Source organism: Trichechus manatus, unplaced genomic scaffold (genome assembly GCF_000243295.1).
Source record: "Trichechus manatus latirostris isolate Lorelei unplaced genomic scaffold, TriManLat1.0 scaffold00040, whole genome shotgun sequence".
NCBI classification, from domain to species: Eukaryota; Metazoa; Chordata; class Mammalia; order Sirenia; family Trichechidae; genus Trichechus; species Trichechus manatus.
The window spans coordinates 18655689-18683526 of record NW_004443976.1 but is presented as its reverse complement, the minus strand read 5'-3'; the positions used below and the strand labels follow the sequence as shown (position 1 = coordinate 18683526).

General features: G+C 41.2%; 1 protein-coding gene across 2 annotated transcripts in view; it reads left to right on the top strand.

Annotated features, from left to right (window-relative positions):
- The window catches only part of VPS53 (VPS53 subunit of GARP complex), a 110584-nt gene extending 86841 nt beyond the window's left edge, over positions 1 to 23743 (top strand). For both annotated transcript variants that reach the window (XM_023731173.1, XM_023731174.1), the window contains exons 13-16: positions 726 to 808; positions 2007 to 2085; positions 15487 to 15635; positions 19634 to 23743. In XM_023731173.1, the coding sequence (XP_023586941.1) occupies positions 726 to 808; positions 2007 to 2085; positions 15487 to 15635; positions 19634 to 19772 (450 nt within the window). In that variant the 3' untranslated portion in view covers positions 19773 to 23743. The remainder of the gene's footprint in view (positions 1 to 725; positions 809 to 2006; positions 2086 to 15486; positions 15636 to 19633) is intronic.
- The last annotated feature ends 4095 nt before the right edge of the window (positions 23744 to 27838 follow it).

The window sequence follows — 27838 nt, the reverse complement described above, 5'->3', positions numbered from 1 at the left end:
TTGGGTAATAGGCTTGGGAGTGCTAGATTTATCCATTCCCAGGGATCCTTTGAGATATTTACAGTTCCTGGTCAGTTGTTCTACTCTGTAACACATGAGGTTGCCATGAGTTGGAATTGACTCGGCAGCAACGGGTTTGGTTTTTGGTCAGTTGTATTTTTCTTTGAGGCGGCTAGGAGCTTGTTGAGTGTTTTCTGTCCTAGACTGTAGGCTAATGAGGGCAGGAACACCATATCCCCGTCACATAACATGGTGCTTGCCCCACATTGCACTCAGTGAATATTTTAACTGATTTTACCACCACCCACCACCAAAGGCTTCCAGTGTTGTTGGGCAAGCCTACAGTTCATGGGGCAAGGGACATCTTAAAATCTAGATTTTTTTTTTTTTAATTAATGAAAGGAGTTGTCATTGTGTCATAAGAAACAAATACAACACAGTGTTAAAGGACACAGGCTCTGGAGGAGGTGTTAGTTCTGGCCCTACCACTTACTATCTTAAGCAGATTACTTGACCTCTCTTATCCTCCATTTTCTCATCTGTAGAATGAGAATAATTACAGTATGTCCCTCAAAAGGTTGTTGTGAGGATTAAACGAGTCAATACATGAAAAGTGCCTGGAACTGTGCCCGAATCATCAAACTCAGTAAATGTTAACTATCGTCATTATAGTATTCCTTGGGAGAGTCGTTAAGCAGGTTTTTGTTTCTCTTCTTTTCTAATAGCTGGAAGAAAAACTCAAAGAAAAAGTTGATGTAAGCCTGATTGAACGCATCAATCTGACTGGAGAAATGGACACGTTCAGCACGTACGTACCTTGCATGTATTTGCTCAAGACCTGCCTTTAGTCCTTTATGAAGCAGCATGTCCCAGGCTGTTGGCTTTAGATCAGTGTAGAACCTAACAGGTTTCCAGTGCCTTCTGTTGGATCAGGCTTGTTCTCCACTAGCCTTTAAGAAGTTGGTGCAGCGCCTTCCCATTTTGGCTCCCCAGATGCAGGCATCCTTTTAGCTCACAGGGCCTTTATCGTTGCACTATCCAGAGTGACAAAAGGGAATAAATCCTCATTGGCTATCCCTGTATGAAGTCAGGTACGAGGACTCCCATCTGCACCCTCCTAAATCCATGGAGGGCCTGCCCTATCTCCAATGTTTTAGAATATGATTTTAGCCATCAGAGGGGTATGTGTGTTTTCAGGGATTGGGCGGACAGTGCTCTTAAATCCAAGAAATTAATGTGACGTTTCATGCAGTAAAGGCTTCTTGGAATATTTCTTTCCCTGGTGGTGTCTTTGTTGTGGTCAGTTCCTGTTCCACTGGCATTAAATGCACTAGGGATGGACCAAGCTCCCGCTTTCACATCAACCGCTGATAGAGGAAAAATAAAAATTCTCTTTTTAGGTCATTTCTCTCCCTCTTAACTTTTTTGTTTGTTTGTTTTCCCTTTCTGATTTAAACATTTTGGGAAAACATTTTTGGAGAGAGAAGAAAAGACAGACTCTGGGGTTGTGATTAGGGAGATTTTGTTGTTGGGTGTTGTCAAGTTGATTTTCAATGCGTAGTGACTTCATGTGACAGAGTAGAACTGCCAATAGGGTTTTATTGGCTGTGATCTTATGGAAGTAAATATCCAGGTCTTTCTCCCATGGAGCCGCTGGGTATGTTCAAACCGCCAACCTTCCAGTTAGCAGCCAGGCACTTAACCATTGTGCGACCAGGTTTCCTTAGGGAGACTAGCCATGGAATTTTGTATCAGGATGAGTATCAGAATTTTGTATCTGGCTGAGGACATACCCAGGTAAGACCAGGACATGCAGCAGGAATGAAGAAAGAGCCAGAATACCTCTCCATTGTCATTAATTCCCTTTTGAAATAAAACTTGAGCTTTTCTGATGAAATGATGCATCCAGTTTTTACACAGGTGCCTAAAACATTAGGATGGGGCTGTGTCAGACATTCAGAAAGTCATTTTTAAAGGATGACCATGATAATTCGTTTGATTTCCAGTGTCATCTCTAGCAGTATTCAGTTGTTGGTTCAGGATCTCGATGCTGCCTGTGACCCGGCCCTGACTGCCATGAGCAAGGTAAGATTTTAGGAATTGGTTTCTGATTAGACTTCCAAGAGTGACTCCAGATGGTTTCTGTTTCCCCTCCTGGTAGCTTAAAGGCTTTTTGGTGCTTCAGGTATCAGGTGGGAGGAGAATGGAAAGACCTCCAAGAGTTTCCTGGAGCACTCAGTTTATCTGTACTTTAGGCCAATTGCTTGGCCTTTTAGAATGAGACAAGGACCGAATGTATTTGGAAGTCCAGAGGAGAGATGTTGTCTTTGATTAACATCTTGATACATGCTGAAAACCTTAATGTGGTCTCACCAGAATGAGTGTGTTTGTTACTTAAAGCAGTAATTTTCTGACTCATTCCTCAATCTTTTCCACTTCTTTCTGAGATCTGGGGCCAGTGCAGGATTATTTGATCAGGATTGTGGATTCTGGTTTTCTAATGTCATGGTGGCCCTGTCTGTAGTCCCGTTTTTTGGCGTTTACCATGTGCTACTGCCTGTTGCTATTTGGCTTTTATGTGCCCATGTCTTCTCTTCCCAAAAGAAAAGTAAATTCTTTAAGTGCATGAACCATGCACAGTGGTTAAGAGCTACAGCTGCTAACTAAAAGGTTGGCAGTTCGAATCCACTAGCTGCTCCTTGGAAACCCTATGGGACAGTTCTACTCTGTCCTATAGGGTCGCTATGAGTTGGATATGGGGTTTTTTTTGACCCTCATATTATCTTTGATAAAGAAGACTCTCATGCTCTTGATTAATTAAGTTGGAAGTAAGGAATCCTTTACTGACTCCTAAGCTAAATAACATGCTCTAGAACCTTCTAGAGCAGGAGTCAGCAAACTATAGCCTGTAGGCCAAATCTGGCCTGCTTCCTGATTTGTAAGTAAAGTTTTATTGGAACACATCTGTGCTCGTTCATTTATGCATTTCTATGCCTGCTTTTGTGCTATAACAGCAGAGTTGAGAATTTATGACAGAGACCATATGGCCCACAAAGCCTTAAAATATTTACTGTCTGGCCCTGTATAGAAAAAGTTTGCCAACCCTACTTTTAGAATCATAGGCTCTTGTAGCATTCTTGCCAATTCTGGAGAGAGAACTTCTCCATAGCATACTGGCCAGTAGCAGAGTGCCATGGAAAGAGCATTAGCTTCGGAGGTAGACAGACCTAACTCTTCTAGTTTTTCCTTTAGGGATGCTGAGCAAATGACTTAACCTCTCTGGGCCCAAGTTTCCTCATCTGTATGTAAATGCAGATATCTGCCTCCCAGAGTTGTCATGAGGATGGAACATGAAGAGAGTGACTGGCCTGGTGCCATTCACATAATCACTCAATAAACTTTAGTTCTCTTTCCCTCTTGTCAGGAGCAGTGGCCGTGTTACAGGTTGTGTAAGAAGACAATTGATCTGAATTTGTTTTGCAGTCAATTATAAATATTTAACAAAAATATGACTAAAACCAAAAACTTACGCCTTGGAGTTTTATGGAGTGATGTGAGGAGTCCTGAAGTAGCTGATGCCACAAAGTTCCTGTTCAAAGGCCGATCCTTCTGCCAGTCAGATCTCGATATGTGTTTCCAGTATTCTCAATGTTTATAAGCGGAACACTCTGAGCAGGCAAACTGAGGCCAGTCCATTCTCTTAAAGGCAGGAACATAGCCCTGACGACTCATTTTGTAGGTTCTTATTATTCCCAAGCTGCTGGTGAACATTCACTACGTCCTGAATGTGATCTGTTCCAGCTGCTATCTCTCCTGAACTGCCACACACTTGAGATTGGAATGCAGCTGGTGAAAGAATTTGTACATTTACCCAAGGAAGAATGGATTCCCCCCTCCCCGGTAAAATAACACTTAGAGAGGGTTTAATGCTCCAGGTGTTGCTTATATGAACTGTCAGTCCATTAGGTGGATTTCCCTCAAACTTCTCCCCCAGACCCACACTAGCAAATATTAACAGAGACCATGCCTTCAGAATCTTTTGTTTATACCATCGGAAAACCACAGACTTGGGAATGCAGCAACTGGTAGACCATTACTTTTCATCTGAGTCTTCTGGAGTTCTAGCAAAATGAAATCCATGTTATGAAAACGACCAGATATAAACAAGCCAAGTCGTCACAGATTGATTCAACATACGCTCTCTGTTTTTTGTGTCTGCATCCTGTTTTGTGTCATTTCTTCTAGGATTTTTTAAAATGTTTGTTTTTTGATAATGATTATGTCTGTCTCTGATTCTATCATTTTTGCCACAGTTGGAACAGTTCAATTTGGAATCTATGCAGCACAGTGCTAGGAGCTACAAGACTTGAGAAAGACATAGAACTTATCCCAAGGTGCTTAGATTCCTGTAGGTGTGGAGCGAAACATGTATGAGGGAGAGGAGTGCCCAAATAAGTGTAATATAAGGAAATAAGTCCCCTAAGAAGAGTACAAAATACACCCTCCGTGGGTGGCAATGAGGAAAGCCTTCAGAAGGAAGTGGCATTTGAAATAGACCATGAAAGATGGAGAAGTTTTGAGCAAATTTGAGATTAGGAAGGCATTCTGAACAGAGAAACAGTGTGAGCAAAGATGTGAAGTTAGAGAAGTTCAGAGTTTTGTCAAAATTGCCAGCCTCACTAAATATCTTTAGAATTCCAAAGTCTAATCTGTACTTGATTTATAGAGTCAAGGTTGGAAATAGGGCTGCCTGCTAAGAGTTCATATTCTAGTGGAGAGAAAATTTAGAATAGCCAATGCTGTGAATAAATATCTTTTATATATGGTCAGCTGGAACAGGGCTTCCTTGAAAAGATGGATTGAGTCAAGCAATTTGGTTATGTCATTCTCCTGGGAGGAGACCCCATTCTCATGGGAGGAGACCCCATTCTCATGGGAGGCACCCCATGACCTCCTCCTTGGCTGGATGTATAGGACTTTCATGATTTGTTTCTTCATTACCTTATCACCTCAGTTTCTGCTGCTTCTGTGCATATACCGGTGGGTGGGGGAGGTCAGTCCTGGCCCAAGCAGGGTCCAGGGTCAGAGGTGTGGGGGGAGGGTGGTTGGGATTAAGGGCGCTGCAGGTCTGAGGAAACACTTTCTTCCTCATCAGTTCTACTATACCTCCCAAAGAATGTTCACTACCCATTACATACCCGGAAAAGCTCTTTCCTCTCTGTCACAATCACTACCACTTGTCTGACTTTTTGCTATGTTTCCAACCTCTGTCTCTTTCCATCCCAACCTTATCATCATTATTATGATTATTATTAATGGGATTGTGGCATGTGCCAGCGTTGTGCTGAGCACTTTACTCATGTGATCTAATTTCATCTTTTGAACAACCTGCGGTGATGTCATCCTGACGAGACAAGTTTAAAGAGGAGCCTGCCCAAGGCCCATAGTGAAGAAGAGCTTGACACAAGCAGGGTCAGCCAGGTGATGCCCAGCCCTGGTCCCTGCTGAGGCCCAGTCCACGGGCAGCTCCTCGGCTTTGGTGCCGTGCATTATCTTCTCCAACTGAACCACTTCTAGTTCCCTGACGGCGAATTGTTTTTTTTTTTTTTTGTGCTTCCAGTCTTTCCACTTTGTATTTTTTTTTATGCCTAGAATTATTTTCCTGCTTTTGTATGTCCAATGGGCAGTTGAAATGCCACCCTCCTTTTTTATTGAGATACAATTCACATACCATAAAATTCATGCTTTTAAAGTGTACAATTCAGTGGTTTTTGTATATTCACAAGGTTATGCAGCCATCACCTCTAATTCCTGAACATCTTCATCACCCCAGAAAGAAACCCTGTACCCATTAGCACTTACTCCCCATTCGCCTCTTCCCCTAAGCCCCTGACTACCACTAGTCTATTTTCTGTCTTATGGATTTGCCTATTCTGTACATTTCATATAAAGGAAATCATGTAATATGTGGTCTTTTGTGACTGGCTTCTTTCAATCAGCATGTTTTCAAGGTTTGTCCGTGTTGTAGCATGTATCAGTATTTAATTTCTTTTTATGGCTGAATAATATTCCATCATATGGAATACCACATTTTGTTTATCCATTCATCAGTTGATGGACATTTGAGTTGTTTCCACCTGTTGGCTATTATGAGTAATGCTGCTGTGAACATTTGTGTACAAGTTTTTATGTAAACATGTTTTCAGTTCTTTTGGAACTGTTGGGTCATGTGGTAACTCTATGTTTAACATTTTTAGGAACTGCCACACTTTTCCAAAGTGGCTGCACCGTTTACAATCCCACCAGCAGCATACAAGGGTTCTAATTTGTGTTTTTTTAATTATAGCCATCTTAGTGGGTTTGAACTGGTATCTCATTGGGATTTTGATTTGTATTTCCCTAATGACTAATGATGTTGAGCATATTTTCATGTCCTTATTGGCCTTATGTATATCTTCTCTGAAGAAATGCCAATTTGAATCTTTGTCCATTTTTAAATTGAGTTGTTTGTCTTTTTGTTGTTGAGTCGTAAGAGTTCTCTATGTATTCTGGATACTAGATCCTTATCAGATATATAGTTTGCAAACATTTTCTCCCATTCTGTGGGTTATATTTTCGCTTTCTTGGTAATGTTCTTTTTTTATTACTATTATTTTTTTATTGTGGTAGATATACATATAACAAAACATTTGCCATTTCAACATTTTTTACATGTACAATTCAGTGACATTAATTACATTCATCAAGTTTGCTTAGGGAGCACTGAACTTCTGTTAAGGGTGATGGAAAATTTTGGAAATGGATAGTAGTGATAAATGCACAACATGATAGTGTTCTTTTGAACCACAAAAATTTTAATTTTGGTAAAGTTCAGTTTATCTAATTTTTTTCTTAGTTGCTTGTGCTTTTGGTGTTATAGCTAAGAAACCATTGCCTAATCCAAGGTCACAAAGATTTACTCCTTTTTTTTCTTCTCAGAATTCTATAGTTTTAGCTCTTACATTTAGGTCTTTGATCGCTTTGGAGTTAATTTTTATATATGGGGTGAGGAAGGGGTGCACCTTCATTCTTTTGCATGTGGCTATGCAACTGTCTCAGTACCATTTATTGAAAAGACTTTTCTTTCATCATTGAATTGTTTTAGTGCCCTTGCTAAAAATAAATTTCCTATAAATATATGGGCTTATTTCTGGATTCTTAATTCTATTCCTTTGATCTGTAGGCCTTCCTTATGCCAGTACCACACAGTCTTGATTACTGTAGCTTTGTAGTAGCTTTTGAAATTGGGAAGTATGAGTGTGCCAACATGGTTCTTCTTTTTCAAGATTGTTTTGGCTAGTCTGGGTCCCTTGTAATGTCTTCATTTTTTGTCCCACCTCTTTCTCCTTCAAGACACCACAGTACTTAGACCACCCCTTTACTTTGTTATAGCATCTATTACAATTATTTTTATATCTCTGTCTTCCCTATAAAACTGAACAACTTGAGGACTGTTTCTTACTCATTTTTGGGTCACCAAGGCATAGCACACAGTACTTGCTTAACAGTGCTGCCCCCTGAATGGCTTTGAAGGTAAAGAAGTAGGAAGAAGAAAGAACTAAAGGGCTGTAGATACCCATTGACCAAAGAATGATGACAAAGTGAAAAATAAATAGCCACTGAGCAGATACAGCTGGGTGGAGCTGGTAGACACTCAGTAGGAGAATTGGGCATCTTTGTAGGAGATGGCAGGGCCATGGAGTCCCCTGAAATCTTTAGGCACATACAAGTGTTGAGGATGATGTGCTCCTCCTCAGTGGTACTTAATAGCAGGGCTTCTTACTTAAACAGGTAGCATCCTAGGATAATTGAAGAAAGGTCAGAATTAGGGAATGCCCACATCCCACTATTAGCTCCCCAGGGCAAGGACAAGAGCCCTGCTGTTGGACAAGGAGAGGAAAACATAGAGCAGCAAAGTTTGGTGGAAAACATGCAGGAGCTGTCTGAAATAGGCCTGGCCCAGGCAGGGGAAGCAAAGTATAATGAGAGTTTAGTAGTCGCTCTTGAGACTGTCGGTTTGAGATGTGCAGCACAGTAGTGTTGCTAATAAGTTATGTGAAAGTTACCTTTCAGACTACTTTCCCCTCCCATATTGCGTCATTTTCTTAGGTGAGTTTCATGAGATGGTAACAAACAATCCAATACCCAAATGCATTATCTAACACCCAAATTCATTATCGTATTTAATCTTCACAAGAAACTTATAAGGTGGCTATATTACTTCCCCCCTTTACAGATAAGGAAACTGAAACTCAGAGAGGTTAAGTCACTTGGCCAAGGTCTCTTAGCTAGAATGTGGCAGAGCCAGGATTCAGACTGGTCTGTGTCTATGCAGGATTGTACCACACCAAACAGAATAGGTCCTAGTATCTCCTTTCGCAAAATGTGGAAACTGAGGCAAAGTCAGGTTAAGTAAGTTGCCTAAAACACAAGAGCAATAAGGTAGTGTGTGCCCACAACTGCTAGGTTCACACAAGTTTTCATGCTTGCTTGCTTATGAGTTCTTCAATCATTCATAGTCATCATGTTCAATGCTGGTCTTCAGTTTTTCTTGATATGACACTATGACTTTCCTACAGGAGAGAAAATGTGTTGAGCAGCCAAGCCAGGTATTCCATTCGGGCTTTTCAGTCACACTTGTCCCTGAAAACTAATGAATTGTCATTCTGGTGTGTTTGTTCTTTTGTTTCGTTTTCATAATATGCCCAAAGCCAAATAACTTCGTAGTGGGGAAGTCAGAAGTAAAGCCAAGCCTCATGATTCTTGAAAAGGTAGCTGTTCAGAGTGTTTTGGTGGAAATACAAAGAGTTCTGTCTTTTAAATGTAAATTCTGCAAATCCTTAGGAATTAGTATGCCTGATTATGGCCTTACAAGTAGGATATTTAAAAAGCTGTGATCTCCTTTAAGGGACCTGTGGTCCCTTCCTCACTTTGTCTTTTTTCCTAGGGCACTCACATCCCTAGGTTGAAAGAATCGAAGTCTCTGTCCAAAATCAAATGCACTTAGTTTTTTGCCCATTAGTGGTAGTTTTAGAAAAAACAGAAAAAAGAAACTGAACAAATTAAATTTCCTCATAGTCTGACATGTAATTTCTGTTAGGTTTCAGGATTGTGAACATGCACTAATTTAGAAGGCTGCATTACTATCCCCCAAAGACATTTTGAAATAGCTAGAACAGTCTTCAGATCTGTTCTCGTTTTCCCCAGTCATTAAAATGCAGATGTAATACAGGAGGCCCATAGAACTCCATGGCTAAGAAATTCTCAGGTTCACTTTCCAGCTATAATCAAAGCACATCCTTCTTTTTTCATAAAAAGGATTTTTTTCATTATGACAAAAATAAATCATCTACACTGCAGAAAATACAGATGACAAAAAAGAAGAAAATGTAAGTCACCTGCAATTCCTATTAACAGATACATTTCTTTCAGTCTTTCGTTTTATGCATATGTTTTTAAAATAAAAATTGGCTTGTATTTTATTTTTTTAAATAAAAATCATACTTTAATACTATTTTGTAACCTGTTTTTGTCACTTAGCAGGTTATAATAGCTTTCTGTGTCATTAAATCTAGAACCACAGTATTTTTAGTGATTACATAGTATTCCATAGTACAGAGTATTTATTGTTAAAATCATAACAATAGCTAACATTTATTATGAAATTAGTATGTGTTCAGTACTGTGTTAGGAGCATTCCATGCATCACCTCTCAGTAACGGCATGGATTACAGATATTATCATCATACCAATTTTACAGATGAGAAAACAGGCTCAGAGAGGTAAGGTAACTTGCCCAAGTCACACACTTAGAAGGCTGCATAGACAGTATTAAGAACTCATGACTGGCTGACTCCAAATGTCAGTTGTATATTCTCCTCCTTCACTTAAAATGTATTTAATAGGTTCACTTTTGATGGTTACTAAGGTTATTTCCACTTTTTCATAATGATGAACAGCCTGGCAACAGACATCCTCATGTATATATATTTTTTGGACATTCATAATTATTCACTTCCATTGCCTTAAGAGGAGTTGCAGAGGTCAAAGGCTACATAAAATTCTAAGGTTTTTGAAATATTTTCAAATTGCTTTTAAGAAAGGTTGTGCAAATTCACCTTCCCATCAGCCAAGCAGTGAACAGAAAAATACATGTATTTTCTTAAGGCCTTTGTTGCTCCACTTTCTATTCTGGATCTTCTTGAGTTTCCCTTTGGAGTTAAGGAATGCGTGTCCCTGACCAAAGAGGTGAGAGGAAACGTTCCTTCTTCCTCCCCTGCACCACCACCACCACTGCCACATCATCTACAGATGTACAGCCGCCTTCTACACTGAGATTTTGCTTGCCCCAGTTCTCCCAGCAAATTTCAAGTTCATTTAGGGTGGTAACGGCTTCTTTTAGAAAGCGGTAAGATAAACTAGAAAGAACATGGACTTTGAAGTTAGACAAACCAATGTCTAGATCTTAGCCCTGCTGCTTATAAGTTATGCTTCACTAGGCTAGTCACTTGTCTGCAAGCCTGTCTGATCACCTATGAAGCGGGAGTAATAATACCTCCTTCACTGCATTATTGTAAGCAGTAAGCTCATGTGAAAATGTCAGTCATGGTGCCTGGCATTTAGTAGGTGTTTAATAAATGTTTCTTTTCCCTTTTTATTCCCCACACAATGCTTGGTCCAGTGCTGAACATCAGTAGGTACCTGTAAACATAGTAAATGCTTGTTGTATAAGTAAAAGCAGCCCAGGCGAAGATTAGAGTGAGTGAGTATGTGCGTGCATGCATGAGTGAGTAGTGCGTGGGTGCGTGGGTGCATGCTTGTGTGTGTGCCTGAGTGAGGACCATTGCTGGAGACTGATGGCCCAGCAGCCTAAACCATAACACCAGACCTTGACTGCCTGAAGTGTTCCTTGAGTCCATATGTCTGACTCTGTGCTCTTATATATCTCTAATCTAGTGATCAAAATAAATAGATGAAAATTTAAGCTTTCAGTTGAGAAAAATTAGTTTCTCAGGAGACTTCTTTCTAGGCCTTATGTAGCAACAGAAAAAAAACAAGTTCCATAGAAAGCTGGTTGTGGAGCACTGCTGTCTGATCAATGGATTGGTCAGAATCCTCTGCTATAGTGGGCTCACTCCAGGAAGAGTGGGTATCTCCCCTGCCCTCCCTGTAAAGTGTCTACACAGACCAGGCAAACCCTCCCCAGGCAGCGGAGCCACAGGCCTTGGTGATGCTCCGGCCCCTGTAGTCACCCCCTGTGGTTAGATATGGGGTGCTATGAGCTCTGAGCATTATCACCTGGTCATTTCCTTCCTTGCAGTTTCTATCAACCCTGCATTTTAGTTACTGCTTCTTTTGCAAACTGTTTTTCTTATTGTTTGTATAGTACCAGTTGAACATCATCTGGTATTCACCCCGACCCTACCCCCAAAACAAAAGGAAAAACTTTAAGGGTGGAAGGATAAATTTTAAATGTCAAGTGCAAAGTTTGCCTGGAAAAGTTGGAGTCATATTTCCAATGATGGCTTTTCGTGATGTTTGTTCTTCCAGTGCAAGCTACTGTTTCCTTTTTTGAAGGAGGACTTTGCTTGATCGCTGTAAATTTCATTAGCTTCTCCTTGAGAAACAGGACTTGTCCTTAACCAATGCCCAGTTAAGTGCTTTTATTCTTTCTTTCTTTTTTTTTTTAAGTGCTTTTATTCTTTAGAAAAAATATGTCTAGGAAGCAGCCTTATGTAGTGTTTGGGCTTTAGATGGACAGTTACCAGCTGTGTGACTTTGGGCAAGTTACCTAACCTCTTTGAGCTTTTTTTTTTTCTTTCATTGTGGTAAATTATATATAACCAGGGGCCCTAGTGGTGCAGTGGTTAAGTGTTTGGCTGCTAACCAAAAGGTTGGCAGTTCGAATACACCAGGCATTCCTGGAGACCCTATGGGGCAGTTCTACTCTGTCCTGTAGGGTCGCTATGAGTCAGAATTGACTCGTCAGCAACAGGTTTGGTTTTTGATTTTTTAAGATGAGTCAGGAGCCCTGGTGGCCCAGTGGTTAAGAGCTCAGTTGCTAACCAAAAGGTTGGTAGTTTGAATCCACCAGCTCCTCCTTGGAAACCCTGTAGGGCAGTTCTGCTCTGTCCTATAGGGTCACTATGAGTCGGAATGGACTCGACGGCAACTGGTATATATAACAAAAAGTTTACCATTTTAACCATTTTTAAGCGTACAATTCAGTGAAATTACTCAGATTCACCATATTGTGCTACCATCGCTACTGTCCATTTCCAAATGTTTTACATCACCCTAAACAGAAACTCAGTACTCCTTCAGCAATAACTCCAACTCCCTCCTCCTCCAAGCCCCTGGAAACCACTCGTAAACTTTTGTGTCTATTTGCCTATTCTTGGTATTTCATATGAGTTGGATCATACAGTATTTGACCTTTTGTGTCTGACTTGTTTAACATACTGTTTTCAAGGTTCATCTGTGTTGCAGCACGTATCAGAATTTCATTTCTCTTTATGATTAAATAATATCCTGTTGTATGTACATCCCACATTTTGTTTATCCATTTGTGTATTGATGGACACTTGAATTGTTTCCACCTTTTGGCTATTGCGAGTAATTCTGCCATAAACATTGGGGTACATGTATCTTTTTTAGTCCCTACTTCCAGTTCCTTTGGGTATGTACCTAGGAGTAGAATTGCTGAGTCATATGGTAATTGTATAAGCTTTTTTAGTTTCCTCATCTACAAGATTGTTGTGAGAACTAAATAAGATAATTTATGAACGGTAAATGAGGTGATGTATATAGTGCCGGGTGTAGTGGCCTACACAAGGTAGGTCCTAACATAGGTACCTTGGGCAGTTCAAGTTACAGCCCAAACCTAAGTCAGCCAGGATGGATGATGTTCAGCATCAAACCATCTGAGGCAGTGACAGGACAGAATCAATGCTAACCATATCTTGCACATGGAAGGAATTTTTTAAAAACAGTAAAAGCACTATCAACTTTCATTGTTCCCCAGTACTTTAAATCACTCTCTTAACTTTGTTAAGCTGACAAAAATTTAAAATCATGAATCCACTTGTGTTAATATTTCTTTTAATTTGACCATCGGAGTCATAACTGGCTGAAGTATTAAAGCAAATTAGGTATTTTCACGTATGTTCCAATTTTGGACATGTCCTGACATGGCCAGTGGTTATCAAGACCTATTAGATTCTGTACATACATAACCAACGGGAACTTGAAGAAGTCCCAAGTCCCACAGTCATTCTTCTTGCTTCACAATTGCTTTGCAACCAGTGACAGAACATGTCACCACCTCCATTTGTGGTCATCTTCTGTTAATAGAGAACCGTAATGTTTAGATACTTGTTTATAAACTGTTTTGATATTTGGAAATATGAAACACTGCCAACTTGGAAAGCAGTAGTCATTATTATGGGAGAGCTTCATTCATGTCGACTGCAGGGTAGGGGCCTCGACCTCCCTGCCCGGTCTGCCCTGTTTACCCAGGGCATTTGCAAGCTGCTTCAAGTCTTGCTGCAGAGTTGGGGAAAAGAATATGAAATGTAGACATTAACAGCATCTGTCAATTTTGGCCTCACTCTAATGAGCTCATTTAAAATCACCTAGGATGCTCATTGTTTGGGTAGGTCAAATCTTTTAAGATCAGACAGAAAAAGAAGCCACTTGAGTGCTAAAGATAATGAGGAAAATATTACACATAACCAAAGCATTAGAATATAAAGTCAGTTCATATTAGACCTTTCTACTGTTTTTCCAATGTTTGTTTCTGTTTTTTTCCCAATAAAAAATCAGAGACTTCTTTTCCTGCAGGCTGCTTGTGAGACCTTGTGTAAGACTCTCATGTCTCTGGGCCTTTCCTCATTTGTAAAAGGAAGATGATCTATGGTTCTGCACTTACACATACCTAAAGCTTCTAGCCTACAAATTTCTGCTGATTTGAGGAAACATTAGGACAAAGCAGAGAGTCATCTGAGCTTCCCAGGAACTGGAGAATCATCCAAATATAATATGATTCTTTCACACAAGTCCTCTCAGTATTGAATTTTTCCTTCTCGCAAGAGCTCTATAAAAATAGTGTTTTCTTGCCAGAGACATTAAGGCCTTGGGACTACGGACCTCCTTCTGTGTACGTATTATATGGTTTGCGTTTGGCTGAGGATCTTTGCAGCAGACAGTCCAGCTCCGCTCTGTGAGGCTGACTCAGCAGAACTCCTCCAGCACATTCCCGCTCTTTGCAGGGTTAGAGTGGCCGTTCCCTGCCATTTTAGGGCAGGCTGGCAGCACCCATGCTGCCCCCATTCTCCCATGGATACCAGAGAGGGAAGAACCGCTACAGCATTGCTTCTCTCTCTGCTTTCTAGTGTCCAGTGCTGCTAAGTACCACTTACTCCAAGAAGTTTAGCCAGGGACATTTACTGTAACCGTTTTCCAGAGCATTTCCCCTGATTGTCCTCAGGTTGTTAGTACTTGGGTGAAAGCAAGTCTCTCATTTGTATTCATGGCCTGGTCAGGGACCACATCAGTTCTCTCAGTGCTGTTCCTCTCCCCCGGCCCCTGTCATCCAAACAGTCACTGTGCCTCCTTCCTGCCCTGTTGCCCATGTCACTGTCTTACCCTCTGACCTGCCCCTGTGTTTGCTGGAGATCCTCTTCCCTTTCCCTTTATTAAAATCCCAACATAATCCTAAAGATTTTAGGAGTTTAAGAGTCTACACACACACACACTTTTTTTTATATTTTATTATGAAAAAGTTCAAGTATATACACAAGTAGAGAGAATAGTTTAATGAGCCCTATGTATCTACCACCCAGCTTCACTAATGGTGGTTTCATCTATGCCCCCATCCTCTCCCCCAACCCTAGATTATTTTGAAGCAAATCTCACACACCATATCATTTATAGTTTCCTTTTCAAAAACTCCCAAACTCCTCCCAGTTTACTTGAGAGAAAGGTATAAGTTAATTCTCATCCAGGTTTCATTTCTGTTAGCCCAGCTTTTAGCTAATTTTCTGATCTCCCAAGCAACCAGCCTTCTCTGAATTTGATGTCCCTCCTCTGTTCTCCTGCAGTCCCCTACTGGTGGGATAGTTGACAGAAGAATGGGACTGTCAGTTCATCTGCCTTCCTTCAGACGATGGCAGCTTAGATGGGAAAGGAAGGCTGTTTCAAGCATGAGGATAGGGCAGGGAAAGGCGAGTTAGACTTGGCTGTCAGCAGGAGGGTGGGCACACTTGCTTTTATTCATGATCGACCACTGCAGTATGGATAGGACAAACTCCCCAAAACAAAAGGGGCCACTTCCTGTGATAGCAAGCTATGGCCTTAATTTCTACTCCACCTGCCCCTGGCCTGACGACAAGTGAGGCTGCCCCTAAGGAAGATCTAAAGGCTTGCTCTGTCCTGTCTTTATTTCAGATGCAGTGGCAGAATGTGGAGCACGTTGGTGACCAGAGCCCCTACGTCACTTCTGTCATTCTTCACATTAAGCAGAATGTCCCCATCATCCGTGACAACCTCGCTTCCACACGGAAGTACTTCACTCAGTTCTGCATTAAATTTGCAAAGTAAGTCTTGGCATGTTCTCATCGGTGGATTATTTTTATGTCACATTTACCACCCAGCATGCTCACAATCCAGGTGTCCCCACCATCCAGCTGGGGCTCATTCTGGTGCCTGCAGGCAAACTAATTTTAATTTGTACCCACAAGAAGTATAATAATAAAACTAAATATGCTACTTAAAGTCATAGATAGCAGCAAGAGCAACGCAAGCATTAACCACATCAAGGCAAACAGAAAGGAGTTGAGGATCCTGTTGTTTTAAATTATGCGGATATGACTTCCCTCTGTGGGCTTAGATAATTAAAATTATTTTTCAATGATTTCATGTACGCATTTTATCTCTCCAACTAGATTATACCAGCAGGAACCATCAGTTCTGTTTCTTTTGAGCCCTGTCTTCCTTCCTCCCCATAGTACTTAGTACTGTGGCTGCCAGGATTTATCCACTTGTGGACATCTCTGAGTCTGGGGAAGGTACTAGAAGTTGGGAAGAGCAAGTCAGGGAGCTCCATTGCCAAGGTATATGAGTGAACACTGAGCTGCGTATTTTCCCGTGTATCCTCATGTGTGGCCATTTCTGACTTGAGTTTTGAAGTAGTGAAATAGTTTGGTCCTTTGCCAATCAGCATCTGGTTGTAGCACTGTTTCCCCTGAGACCCGGCAATGTAGAGGGTCAGAGTCTCCTCTGACCAATTATCAAACTAGCATTTTGGCAAACTTCTCAGGGAAGGGCTTCAGGAACGTCAGCCCAGTCCAAGCTACTGTATTTAGGTTGTTCTCATCCAAGTCCCAAATGGTGAGTCATGACTCCAAGTTTCTGTCTTCCCCAAATCTCTCAATTTGTATTCAATTAGGGCTTTCCTCTCCATCACAGATAAATCCTTAAGGAGCAACAATTTTAGGGTGGCTTGGAGCGTTAGCTTCAGGTTCCAGTTTGTCAGGAAAGGGCAGAGTAGACTCTCCAGGGAGGCATTAGTGTTTGCAGTGTGGCAGATGAGCCAGGAGTTAACATTCCCTGTGCTCTCTGGGTGCTCATTAATGTATATTAAAAGCACTGCTGATAAATCACACTGTGACCTTCCCCATAACCATAGGTAGAAACACTGTCTCTGTAAAAATTTAATACTTAGAAATCCCCAGTGTGGCTGCACAGGGGTCTGACTTAGCCAGTGTTAAAGTGAAAAAGGAGTCCATTGGCTTCGCTAGTCCCAGCATCAGCCTCGCATTCTCTCAGAGTCCTCAGAGACCTTTAATTTTATCACTAAGCCCATATTGAGTGAGCTGGGAATAAGATACTCACCTCTCACATCTGGAAGAGTTCAGCCTGTGATCTGGCAAGTAGTTTTCTGTTTTAATCCATGGTACCCTCTCATCCTTGTAAAATTCCAACCTGGGTCCAGAAACCTCAGAGGTGGGGCTGTGAAGAGACCCTTCCCCAGCCCAGGGTAATAGCCTCCACCCTGGTGGCCTGGAGAAGCCTTTGGAAGTTATCATCGTACTGTGGGGACTTCTCCCTCAAAGACAAGTTCCTGGTCCCGTCCCCCCCCCCCCGTAGCCTAGCACACAGAGACAGTTCAAGGGCACAGCCAGAGCTTACTCTAGCGGGAAGTAACTTAGGTTATGACTGTGTGTTCGGTTGTGAATTGAACTTCAAGTTACTTGTTTGGCCTGGCTCTGGTGTAGAGCACTGAAGAATCCCTTCCAAACTGTCCCTTGTTCTCACTCCTTTCTGAGCACTGGGCCTAGATCTGATCTCTATAGTGCCAAGCTCCTTCCCCCTTAACTTCCTTTCCTACTCCACTAATTCAAAGCTATGGATGTTTCCTTTTGCCACCAGTTCGTCTCTGAAAGAACAAAAACCTTTCCTGTTAAGATATTAAGATCACTTCCATGGTTAAAACTGCAAGTTGAACCCTTATACACTAAGCTGATTTTCCTCCATTCAGTAATAGAGATGATAAGACCAACTTCTTATAGTGGTTGGGAGGATAAAATGAGAAGACATGTGTAAGCTTTCTGCTAAAGTGCTGGTCCCTGATGCCAATATAAAAACATGATTTGTTATTCACTCGGCAGGCATTCACTTAAGCTCCTGCAGTGACCCAGACACAGAATTAAGTGCTTTGGCTTAATAGACATGGTCCCCATCTTCATTTGACTTACTATGGACTGTATGTAGAATATGGTGGGGACACAAAGGAAAGAGGGGCCAGGGCACATGGGGATGCCCAAGGAAAGACTTCATAGAAAAGAAGTGCTGAGAGATGTGTAAGTACTGACCCACAAGGCCCCAGCAAAGGGCATGCCAGGCAGAGGGAGCAGTGTAAGCAAAGGCACGGAGGCATTGCATAGCTTGCTGAATCATGGGATCTCCAAGGAGCTCAACAGGATTGGAGCATAGGGTGCCAGGGCATAGAATGACGAGGCTGGGGTAGAGAATCACGATCAGGAAAGGCCTTGTCTGCAGTCCTTACAATCAGGGGAGGGACTTGGTCATATTTGCATTTCTATCTAATCCATCCCTTTGGCAGCAGATAGATTAGAGAGAACGATGCTAAAGGCAGGGAGACCAGTTAGGAAACTATTGAAAGAGTTCAAGTGAGAAATGATAAGGGCAGTAGCTGTGGGGAGATGGGGCTGGATATGGGAGAAGTTCAGGGGAAGAGTTGGTAACTGATTGGATTGATTGGATCTCAGGGTTGAAAATGAGGGAGCAGTCTTGAGTAACTCCCCAGTTTCTGACTTGGCTGATTGAGTCAATGGTTTCTAGGCCAGTGGTTTCTAGAGCCTGGATTCTGGGGTGGGGTTGTGTCTTGGATATGCTGGGGTTGAGGTGCCAGTGGGTCATTTCAGTGAGATGTCCAGTAAGTTGCTGGATTACAGTGTACAGGAAAAGATGTAGAGAGAGACGAGAGAGTGGAGGTCACAGTCTGAAGAGCGAGGAAAGGGGTGCTAGCAACCTTTAAGCCTACAAGCCTGATTTATTCCCATCGCTTTCTCCCTTGGTCATGGGGCCTTCTGACACCTCCTAGTCAGCTCCCTCTGGATCTTACGTTGATTGCAGACATTTCTAGTTCCTGCACCTTTTATTCTGCACCAGTACAACCCAGCTTTGTCTGCTTTAGCCTCTGCAATTCTTTCTAGAAAGCCCTCTTGACCTATTGCAATTTCACTCTCCCTTTTCCCCAAACTGGCATCACCAGTCCACCACGTCCAAGTTGCCCTTCAGTCTCAAGGAGATTTTTGGGAGGTCCTATATTTTGTTCCTTGATATGATAGTTACTCCCTTAGGAATTATTTCCTATTTTTGCATTTTAAGACCCCATAACTACCTCATGCATATTCTGCTCTCACATCTTTTAGGATGTCTTCAGCTACTAGTAATAGAAGTCCTGACTCAAATTGACTTACATAAAAGGCAAATTTTTTATTTCAAGTAATAGGAAGTCCAGAGGTAGGACAGATCCGGGGATGGTTGAATTGGTGGTTCAACAATGTCATTAAGAACCTTGGTTCTTTTTTCTACTCTACCCTGCTATCCTTGAAGCTGGGTCATCCTCAGAATGGTGGTTAAATGGCAGTTCTTGATGTTATTTCCAAACACAACAATGCCCTAAGGATGAAGAGAGCCTCACACTAGCCATGCAATGAAGTCCTTCCCTCCAGTCTGATTGTGCCGGTTTAGATGATGTCCCCATCCATCTCAGGACCAGCAGCAGTCACCTAGGCATGCCATGCTCTGCCTGGCTGAGGCTGATTAGAACTCACCTGTGTAGGTTAGGAGGAGATCAACTTTTCCCAGCATCCCAAGCCATGTATGTGTGAGCAAAACCAGGACTTTGTTTGGAAGGAGAAAGAAGGCAATGGATGTTGGTAGGCAACAACAGTATCAATCTTAAGGAAATAACTAGGGCCTTAAAAAAAAAACAAAAAAGCAAGCTTATATAGTTTTTTACTAGAGAGAGAGTAAGTCTAATCTGTCACTTCTTTCTTATCCACAGCTCCTTCATTCCCAAGTTCATCACCCACCTCTTCAAGTGCAAACCAGTTAGCATGGTGGGAGCAGAACAGGTAAGACAAAACTGGCATGGGGCCTTTGCTTTATGGTTCTGCCATAAAACCCGTATCCTTTTCATATAAATCTACTCTGGAGAAATAAAAGGGCTAATTTTCCCTGTTTGGGAATAATGTAATGACCTAGCTGCTGCTTACCTCATTCATCTGTTTATTTAAAACATTTTTGCTGAGCACTTAATAACGACCAGACATTGTTCTCAGTGCAAGGTATATACCACAGTGAACAAGACAGAAAGGTCTCTCCTTGTTGCTCATATTCTAGTAAGAAGAGACAGATAATATACAAATTCACAAAGAAACTGGAAGATAACTGAAATTGAGTAGCCTGAAGGATGGAAAACTAGGTTATGCGGAAGAATGTCTTCAGAGTGGAAGGGAGTAATGACTTTAGATTGGATGGTCAAAGAAGGCTTGTCTGAGAACTGCAGCTTGAGAAGGAGCCACTTGTGTGAAGACCTGAGAGAAAAGTGTTCCAGGCAGACAAGCAGCAAGCACAAAGACTCTGATTATTTTGGATCCCCTAGTGGCTGTCCTATGAGTCTGAATCGGCTTGACAGCAATGGGCTTGGTTTTTTGGTTTGGTTAGTGGCTGGGGGAGAGACCACTTAAGAATAGCGAGCAAAGAAAGGCTTATTTTCTTGGTACTTAGAAGCTCTGCTCACCTCCCTCAAGATGCTATCTGTGATTAGCCCTTCAGTTCTGTGCTTCAAGACATCTCTTCACAGTTTGTATCACCTCAGCACTGATGAGCAAAATCGCCTCTTTTCAGCCACCACCAATTCAGACTGTCTGAAATTTTGAGCGGTTATGAGCTCAGAGAGCAGTTTAAGCTACTTTAAAAAGAAACAAACAATAATACTCAGCCCTTAACTCTTTAAAAAAACACATTTAGGGGCAGATTATTCATATGCTGATCGAAAACGATTCTCATATATTCATTAAAGTAAATTCTCTCTAGACCTGTGTCAGCACTTAGTAAACCTATTTCAGTTACTTTTTATGTTTGAAAGAAGTCAAACTATAGTTTTAAGTGAGACAGTTAGATTATTGTAGACATTTCTGTAAATCCTGCTCTTCCACCAGATCAGTTTGACTTGGTAGAGGCTACGCTCTCTCAGCTCAGTGACTTGCCCTCACACTGGCCTCTCATTTGTGGTGGTCCAAGTCTTGCCTCAGTAAAACGGCAAGTTAGCATGCACCACAGCATATCATGGGTCTTTCACAAAGAGTCCATTCTGGGGGTGTAACATCTGCGAATCCCGAGGATCTCTTATATCTTCTAAGTGCAGTTACTCTTTTTGTAAGTGAGCAGCCTTTCTAGGTTATGAAAAGGCAGTATGGTGTGGTCAGTAAGAGGATGGGCTTCAAGGCCATGGAGGCCTGAGGCTGAATCCTGTCTCTGCTATGGAGCAGCTGTTTGCCCTTTGACCAGTTACTTAACCTCCCAACACTTCAGTTTCCTCGTCTATGAAATGGGGGTAATCATAGTACCTCAAGGGTAGTTGTGAGAATTAAACAAGATAATGCACAGAAAGGGCATGGCACAGTGTCTGGCACATGCTAAGCCCTCAGTAAATGCCAGCTCTTAAGCATTTGAAGTGTCCTGAGACCAGGGACAGGAGTTTGTTTCTGCTTTCACTTCTCACCTTCCCTGAGGTCTCTTCGACACAGGCCTGCACAGTAACATCGAATCAGTGCTTGTTGCTGGCTAACTGGCTGACCATCTGTAGCCAGAATCAAAAGTATTATTGTCTGAGAAAACTTCCTGGGAGGTTATGTGGATTCAGACATGGACTCTGCCTGACAGTAGCATTTCAGTGTTTTGAAATTCTTGACCCTTGCATGTCATAAGCATGGAACTAATTCTCTCCATTGGAAACAGAAGAATAATGCCCCAGCACGTCATCTCCAGTTTCATTAGGCATTTTTACTGGGAATTCATTCTGTTCACTTCACTGTTGGCTGTAATCAGAGACGGTGTGGAGTGATTACTCTGTGTATCTGGGAGAAGCTTTAGAGTTGTCCATTACTATGTTACTGTGTTTCTGTCTCCAGACTTGATGAAGCCACTGGAGCATGAGGTTGATTCATTGGAAATATGTTTTCCATGAGTTTGCACCTTTGCCCAGGCCTTACTAGCTGATTTGGTGTCTTAACAACCATGATAGTTTCATTTTGTCACATAAATCCAATATCCTATATATTTTTCTCAGATTTTCTCTTGTTTAAAAGAATGTTAAAATAACTAGCGCAGACACCAATAATCAGTATTTTCAGAAAAATACCAATTTGGCCAGTGCATGCTTCTGTTTTCAGATGTGAATTTTTTAGATGTGCTGAAACTGGAGTTTTCCTTTATCAGACCCCAGGCAAACACGACAGGAGAGCATGTATGTCTACAGGCCCAGCGTGGGGGAGGAAGTGGGTGAAAGCTGCAGGGCAGTGTGGCCCTTGAAGGATTCCCAAGTGAAGTTCAGATTTAGCTGGGTCCATGCTTGCCCTGAGCGTCTGGGCTTTGAAACCAAAGCAGTCATGTAGTTGGAAGCACTTCCACTCAGGCTGCAGAACCAAAGGAGTCAAGAAATTAACAGATACTCACAGACTGAAGCAGATTCTGCCTCAAGTCATGGAAAGGCTGTAATCTAAGCTTTAACAAAAGCTAGGAAACTCAAAGCTAATATTTAGCCTAATCTCAGCTGCCTCTGCTTTGCCCCAGTGGGGCTAGGTCCTAAATTTAGGTTATGCTTCAATACTTGTGCCTAAGATGAGAAAGGAGACATTTTCCTGCTCTTTATTCTTTCCTGCTTACTATATTAAGTGGGTTATTTGTCTCTGGGCCCCAGAGTCTTCCTGAGCTATTGCAAAGGCATGCGGAACTGAAACGAACCTGTATTTATAATGCTTCTTGCTGGCTTATGAATTTCAGAGAATCCTGTGGGATTTGCAGGGTCGTTAATTAGTCTTATGGTCATGGCAGTATATGACAACACACACCACAAATGGAATCCATTTGCCCAAATTTACTACAGAGAAGACAGCACAGTGTGGTGTAGGGAAAGGGCCCCAAGCCGCCAGGAGACCTGTGTCCAGTCCCTGCTCTGATGTTCATGACCCTTCTGATCATGAACATTTGCTTCCAGCTCAGGGCTCAGTTGCTTCATGTTCAAAAGAGCACTGCACCAGGTGCTCTCAGGCCCCTTCGAGACCTATCTTATGGAGTCTAAAATATTTTGTGCAATGTATTTCAGTCTATGAAGTTATTTTCTTTTTCTTTCTATTATCTTTATTAACCATGTTGACTTTTAAACTCACATAATTCAAAGCCATCTGAAGAAAACGTGTGTGAAGCAAATTTTAGATTTTTTTTTTTTTTTAAACCCAAACACCATGGAAAGGAAGAGAATCAGGTAGTGTGTTTATCATGGCACTCAGAAAAATGAGAAAGCAGGATGGTTATTCTCAGGCACAGTTCTTCTAGGTAAATTTCCTAAAGGTGGCGGGATGTTTTTAAGCACTCCTAAAAAGAAATGAATTGATAAAATGTGATACTCATTTATAGTAAATTTTAAAAACAAAAACCTTAGCAAATTAAACAGATAAAAGGGAAATGGTTGAATCTGATAAAGGGTGTATTTTAAAAAACTTATGAGAGGGTATGGATTACATGCGTATATCCACTTGTCAAAATTCTACAGTTTAAGAGTTGTATGTGTGCAAATTTTACACCCAGAATATTGAATGAGAGATGGGAAGTGATTACAGCAGGATTTCTTAACTTTGGCTCTATTGGGGCTGGATAATCCTTTGTTGTGGGGGCTGTCCTGTGTACTCTAGGATGTTTAGCAGCATCCCTGGCCTCTGCGCACTAGTTACCAGTAGCACCCTCCCAGTTGTGACAACCAGAAATTCTCCAGACATTGCCAAATGTCCCTGGGGTGGGGGGAATCGCCCCCAGTTGAAAACCACCGGATTAGAGGTGTAGATGAAGCAAGAATGGTGGAGTGTTTTTGGTTGTTGAAGCTGGGTAGCAGGTATATCAGGGTTCATTATTCTGTTTACTTTATGTTTGAAATTCTCTATGATAACAAATTTTTAAAGAATGATAGTGGCCCACTCCCACACATACCCATGCATGTGTAATCCAAAGTAAAATTTTGTTTTGGAAATTGACACAAAACTTGCATGCTTCTTAAAATAAACTAGCTTCCTTCTAGATTTTCTGACAGCAAAACTTATGTTCAGAAAGCTAAACTTTCTCCTTCCTTCAGTGCGTGTCTGTGTGTGTGTGCGCACACGCTTCTGCCCAGAGAGTAGAGCTGTCTTGCTTTTACACAGTACTTTTCTCATCCTGGTGAGCTTTTTGAATCTCTTCTGTCCCCAACCACTCGGTCTTCTTTGTCTTAAGACCTGACCTATCTAGCCTTCCCGCTGAGAGCCCACAGCCTGTCCTACACTCAGTCAGAAGGATGAGGAGACAGGCACAGCCACGCTCCGTAGGAGTTTACAACCATCAACAGGGTCATAAATGGAGATGGGAAGCCTGGCCAACACTGAACAAGCTTATGAAATAAATTAATCGGTTAATTAAAAAAAATGACAGTGAACAACATGCTTAAGGGTAAAATATAGAAAGCTTTTCTGTTGAGATTAGGAATAAGACAAGAGTATCTGTGTCAGCATTTTTATCCCACATTGCCCTTGAAGTCATGGCCAGTGCAGCAAGGCAAAAAAATTTTTTAAAAGAAAGAAAAAGTATTAGAAAGGAAGAAACAAAACTATCGTTTTCCACAGAAGACATGATTGTGCATGATAATATCCAAAAGAATGTACAGATAAACTACTAGAATGTGAAGTTAGCAAGGTTGCTAGATATAAGGTCTATATTAAAAATCAATTATATATTTCTATATACAAGCCACAAACAATTTAAAAATGAAAATTTATAAATGAAACCATTTTCAGTAGAATCAAGAAATATTAAATAGCGAGGAGTAAATCTAACAAGAAATGTGCACATCTTCTACACATGAAAACTACACAATATTAAGATAAAGAACAGCTTTTTAAATGGCAGGATAGATCATGTTCATAGATTTAAAGTACCCAGTATTAAAAAGATGTAAATTCTTCCAAAATTAATATATAGATACAGTGTAATCCCAATCAAAATCCCAATAGGACTGTGTGTTTGTGTGTGTATAAATTGATAAGCTGATTATAAAATTTAGATGGAAATGCAAAAGACCGAGATTAGCCAAAATAATGTTAAAGAAAAAGAATAGAGTTGGTGGACTTAAACCTCAGCATATTGAGACTTATTTTGATGCTACAGTAATTATGCCAGTGTGGCACAAGGAACAGATAGGCCAACAGAATGGAATTGGGTTCAGAACTCTACCCACACATATATAGACACTTGGTTTGTGCCAACAGTGGCACTGTAATTCAGTAGAGAAAGGACGGTCTTTTCAGTAAATAGTGCTGGGTAATTGGATATCCATATAGGAAAAAAATTAATCTTTCTTTTTTTAATTGTACTTTAGATGAAGGTTTACAGAACAAACTAGCTTTTTATTAAACAATTAATATGCATATTATTTTGTGACATTAGTTGCCAAACCCACTACATGTCAACACTCTCCCCTTCTCGACCTTGGGTTCCCCATTATCGGCTTTCCTGTCCCCTCCTGCCTTCTCATCCTTGCCTCTGGGTTGGTGTGCCCATTTAGTCTCCTTTTGTTTTATGGGCCTGCCTAATCTTTGGCTGAAGGGTGAACCTCAGGAGTGACTTCATTGCTGAGCTAGCTGTAAGGGTGTCCAGGGGCCATACTCCCGGGATTTCTTCAGTCTATCAGACCAGTAAGTCTGGTCTTTTTTGTGGTTGTTGTTAGACATTTGTTCTGCATTTTTTCTCCAGGTCTGTCCAGGAGCCTCTATTATGATCTCTGTCTGAGCAGTCGGTGGTGGTAGCCAGACACCATCTAGTTGTGCTGGACTCGGTCTGGTGGAGGCTGTGGTAGTTGTGGTCCATTAGTCCTTTGGACTAATCTTTCCCTTGTGTCTTTGGTTTTCTTCATTCTCCTTTGCTTCAGATGGGGTGAGACCATTTGAATATCTTAGATGGTCACTCACAAGCTTTTTTGTTTGTTTGTTTGTTTTATGGCATTGGTTAACAACCTCATGACATGTCAGTACGCTCCCTTCTCAACATTGGGTTCCCTGTTACCAGCTTTCCTGTCCCCTCCTGCCTTCTAGTCCTTGCCCCTGGGCTGGTGTGCCCCTTTAGGTTCGTTTTGTCTTATGAGTCTGTCTGATCTTTGGCTAAAAGGTGAACCTCTGGAGTGACTTCATTACTGGGCTAAAAGGGTATCTGGGGCCATACTCTCAAGAGTTTCTGCAGTTTCTGTCAGACCAGTAAGTCTGCTCTTTTGTGTGTGTGTGTGTGTGTGTGTGTGTTAGAATTTTGTTCTATATTTTTCTCCAGCTCTGTCCAGGACCCTCTATTGTGATCCCTGTCAGAGCAGTCAGTGGTGGTAGTGGGCACCATCTAGTTATACTGGACTCAGTCTGATGGAGGCCCTAGTAGTTGTGGTCTGTTAGTCCTTTGGACTTATCTTTCCCTTGTGTCTTTAGTTTTCTTCATTTCCTTTGCTCCTGAAGGGGTAATACCAGTGGAGTATCTTAGATGGCTGCTTATAGGCTGAAAAAAATTAATCTTGATATTTACTACACACTATATACAAAATCAGTTCCAGTGAGGATTTGGATAAATTGGAATCCTCATCCATTGCTGATGGGAATGTAAAATGGTACAGCTGTTTTGGAAAACAGTTTGACAGTTTCTCAAAATGTTAAACGTAGAATTACCATATGACCCAGCAATTCCACTCCTAGGTTTATACCCAAAAGAATTGAAAACATATATTCATACAAAAACTTGTACATGTACTTGTTCATAACAGCATTATTCACAATAGTCAAGAAGTAGAAACAACCTAAATGTTCATCAGCTGATGAATGAAGAAATGAAATGTGGTATATACAACCATACACTGAAACATTATTTAGCAATAAAAAGAACGAAGTATTAATACATGCTGTAATATGGTTGAACCTTGAAAACACTGTGCTAAGTGAAAGAAGCCAGACACAAAAGGCTACATATTGTATGATTCCATTTATATGAAATGTCCACAACAGGCAAATCTGTAAGACAGAAAGTAGATAAGTGGTTACCAAGAGCTAGGGGGTGAGGAGATGGGAAGTGACTGCTAATGGGTACAGGATTTCTTTTTGGGGGTGGTGGTAAAAATGTTCTGGAATTAGACAGTGGTGATGATTGCATAACTTTGTGAATATGCTAGAAACCACTGAATTGTTATGCAATGTGAATCACATCTCAGTTTTTAGAAATCAATTCCAGATGGGTTATAGCTCTGAATATGAAAGGTAAAACAATAGAGCTTCTGGAAGATAACATAGCAGAATATCATCATGACCTTGAGATAGGCAGAGATTCCTTAAAACAAAAGGTAATGAACCATAAAATAAAAGATTGATAATTTGGACTACATTAAAATTAAGTATTTCTTTTTATCAAAAATATACCATTAAGAGAATTAAAAGGTAAACCACAGAGTAGGAGACAATATTTGCAGTATATATAATTAACAAAATGCTCATATTCTGAATACATAAAAAATTAACAAGTTAATTAGAAACATGACAAAAAACTTGAGTAGGCACTTAAAAAAGAAGATACACAAAAGGCCCATAAACATATTAATTATCAGGAAAATGCAGAGTAAAACCACAGTGATAACAGAATGAAACTAAAGCAACTGACAATACCAAGTATTCCTGAGGATGTGGAGCAAGTGGAACTTCTGTACCTTGCTGGTGAGAGTGGAAATTGGCACACCCACTTTGGAAAACTCTTTGGCAGTATCTGCTAAAACTAAACCTACCCTGTGATCCAGCAGTTCTACCTTTGGATAGATTCCACGCAAGCGAAATGAGTGCTTGTGACCACCAAGGCACATACAGGAATGCCAATGGCAGGTTTCTGAGCAGTAAACTGTGGTGATACAGGACAGAAGAGTGTTACCTTTGTTGAGAAGGGAGAGCAT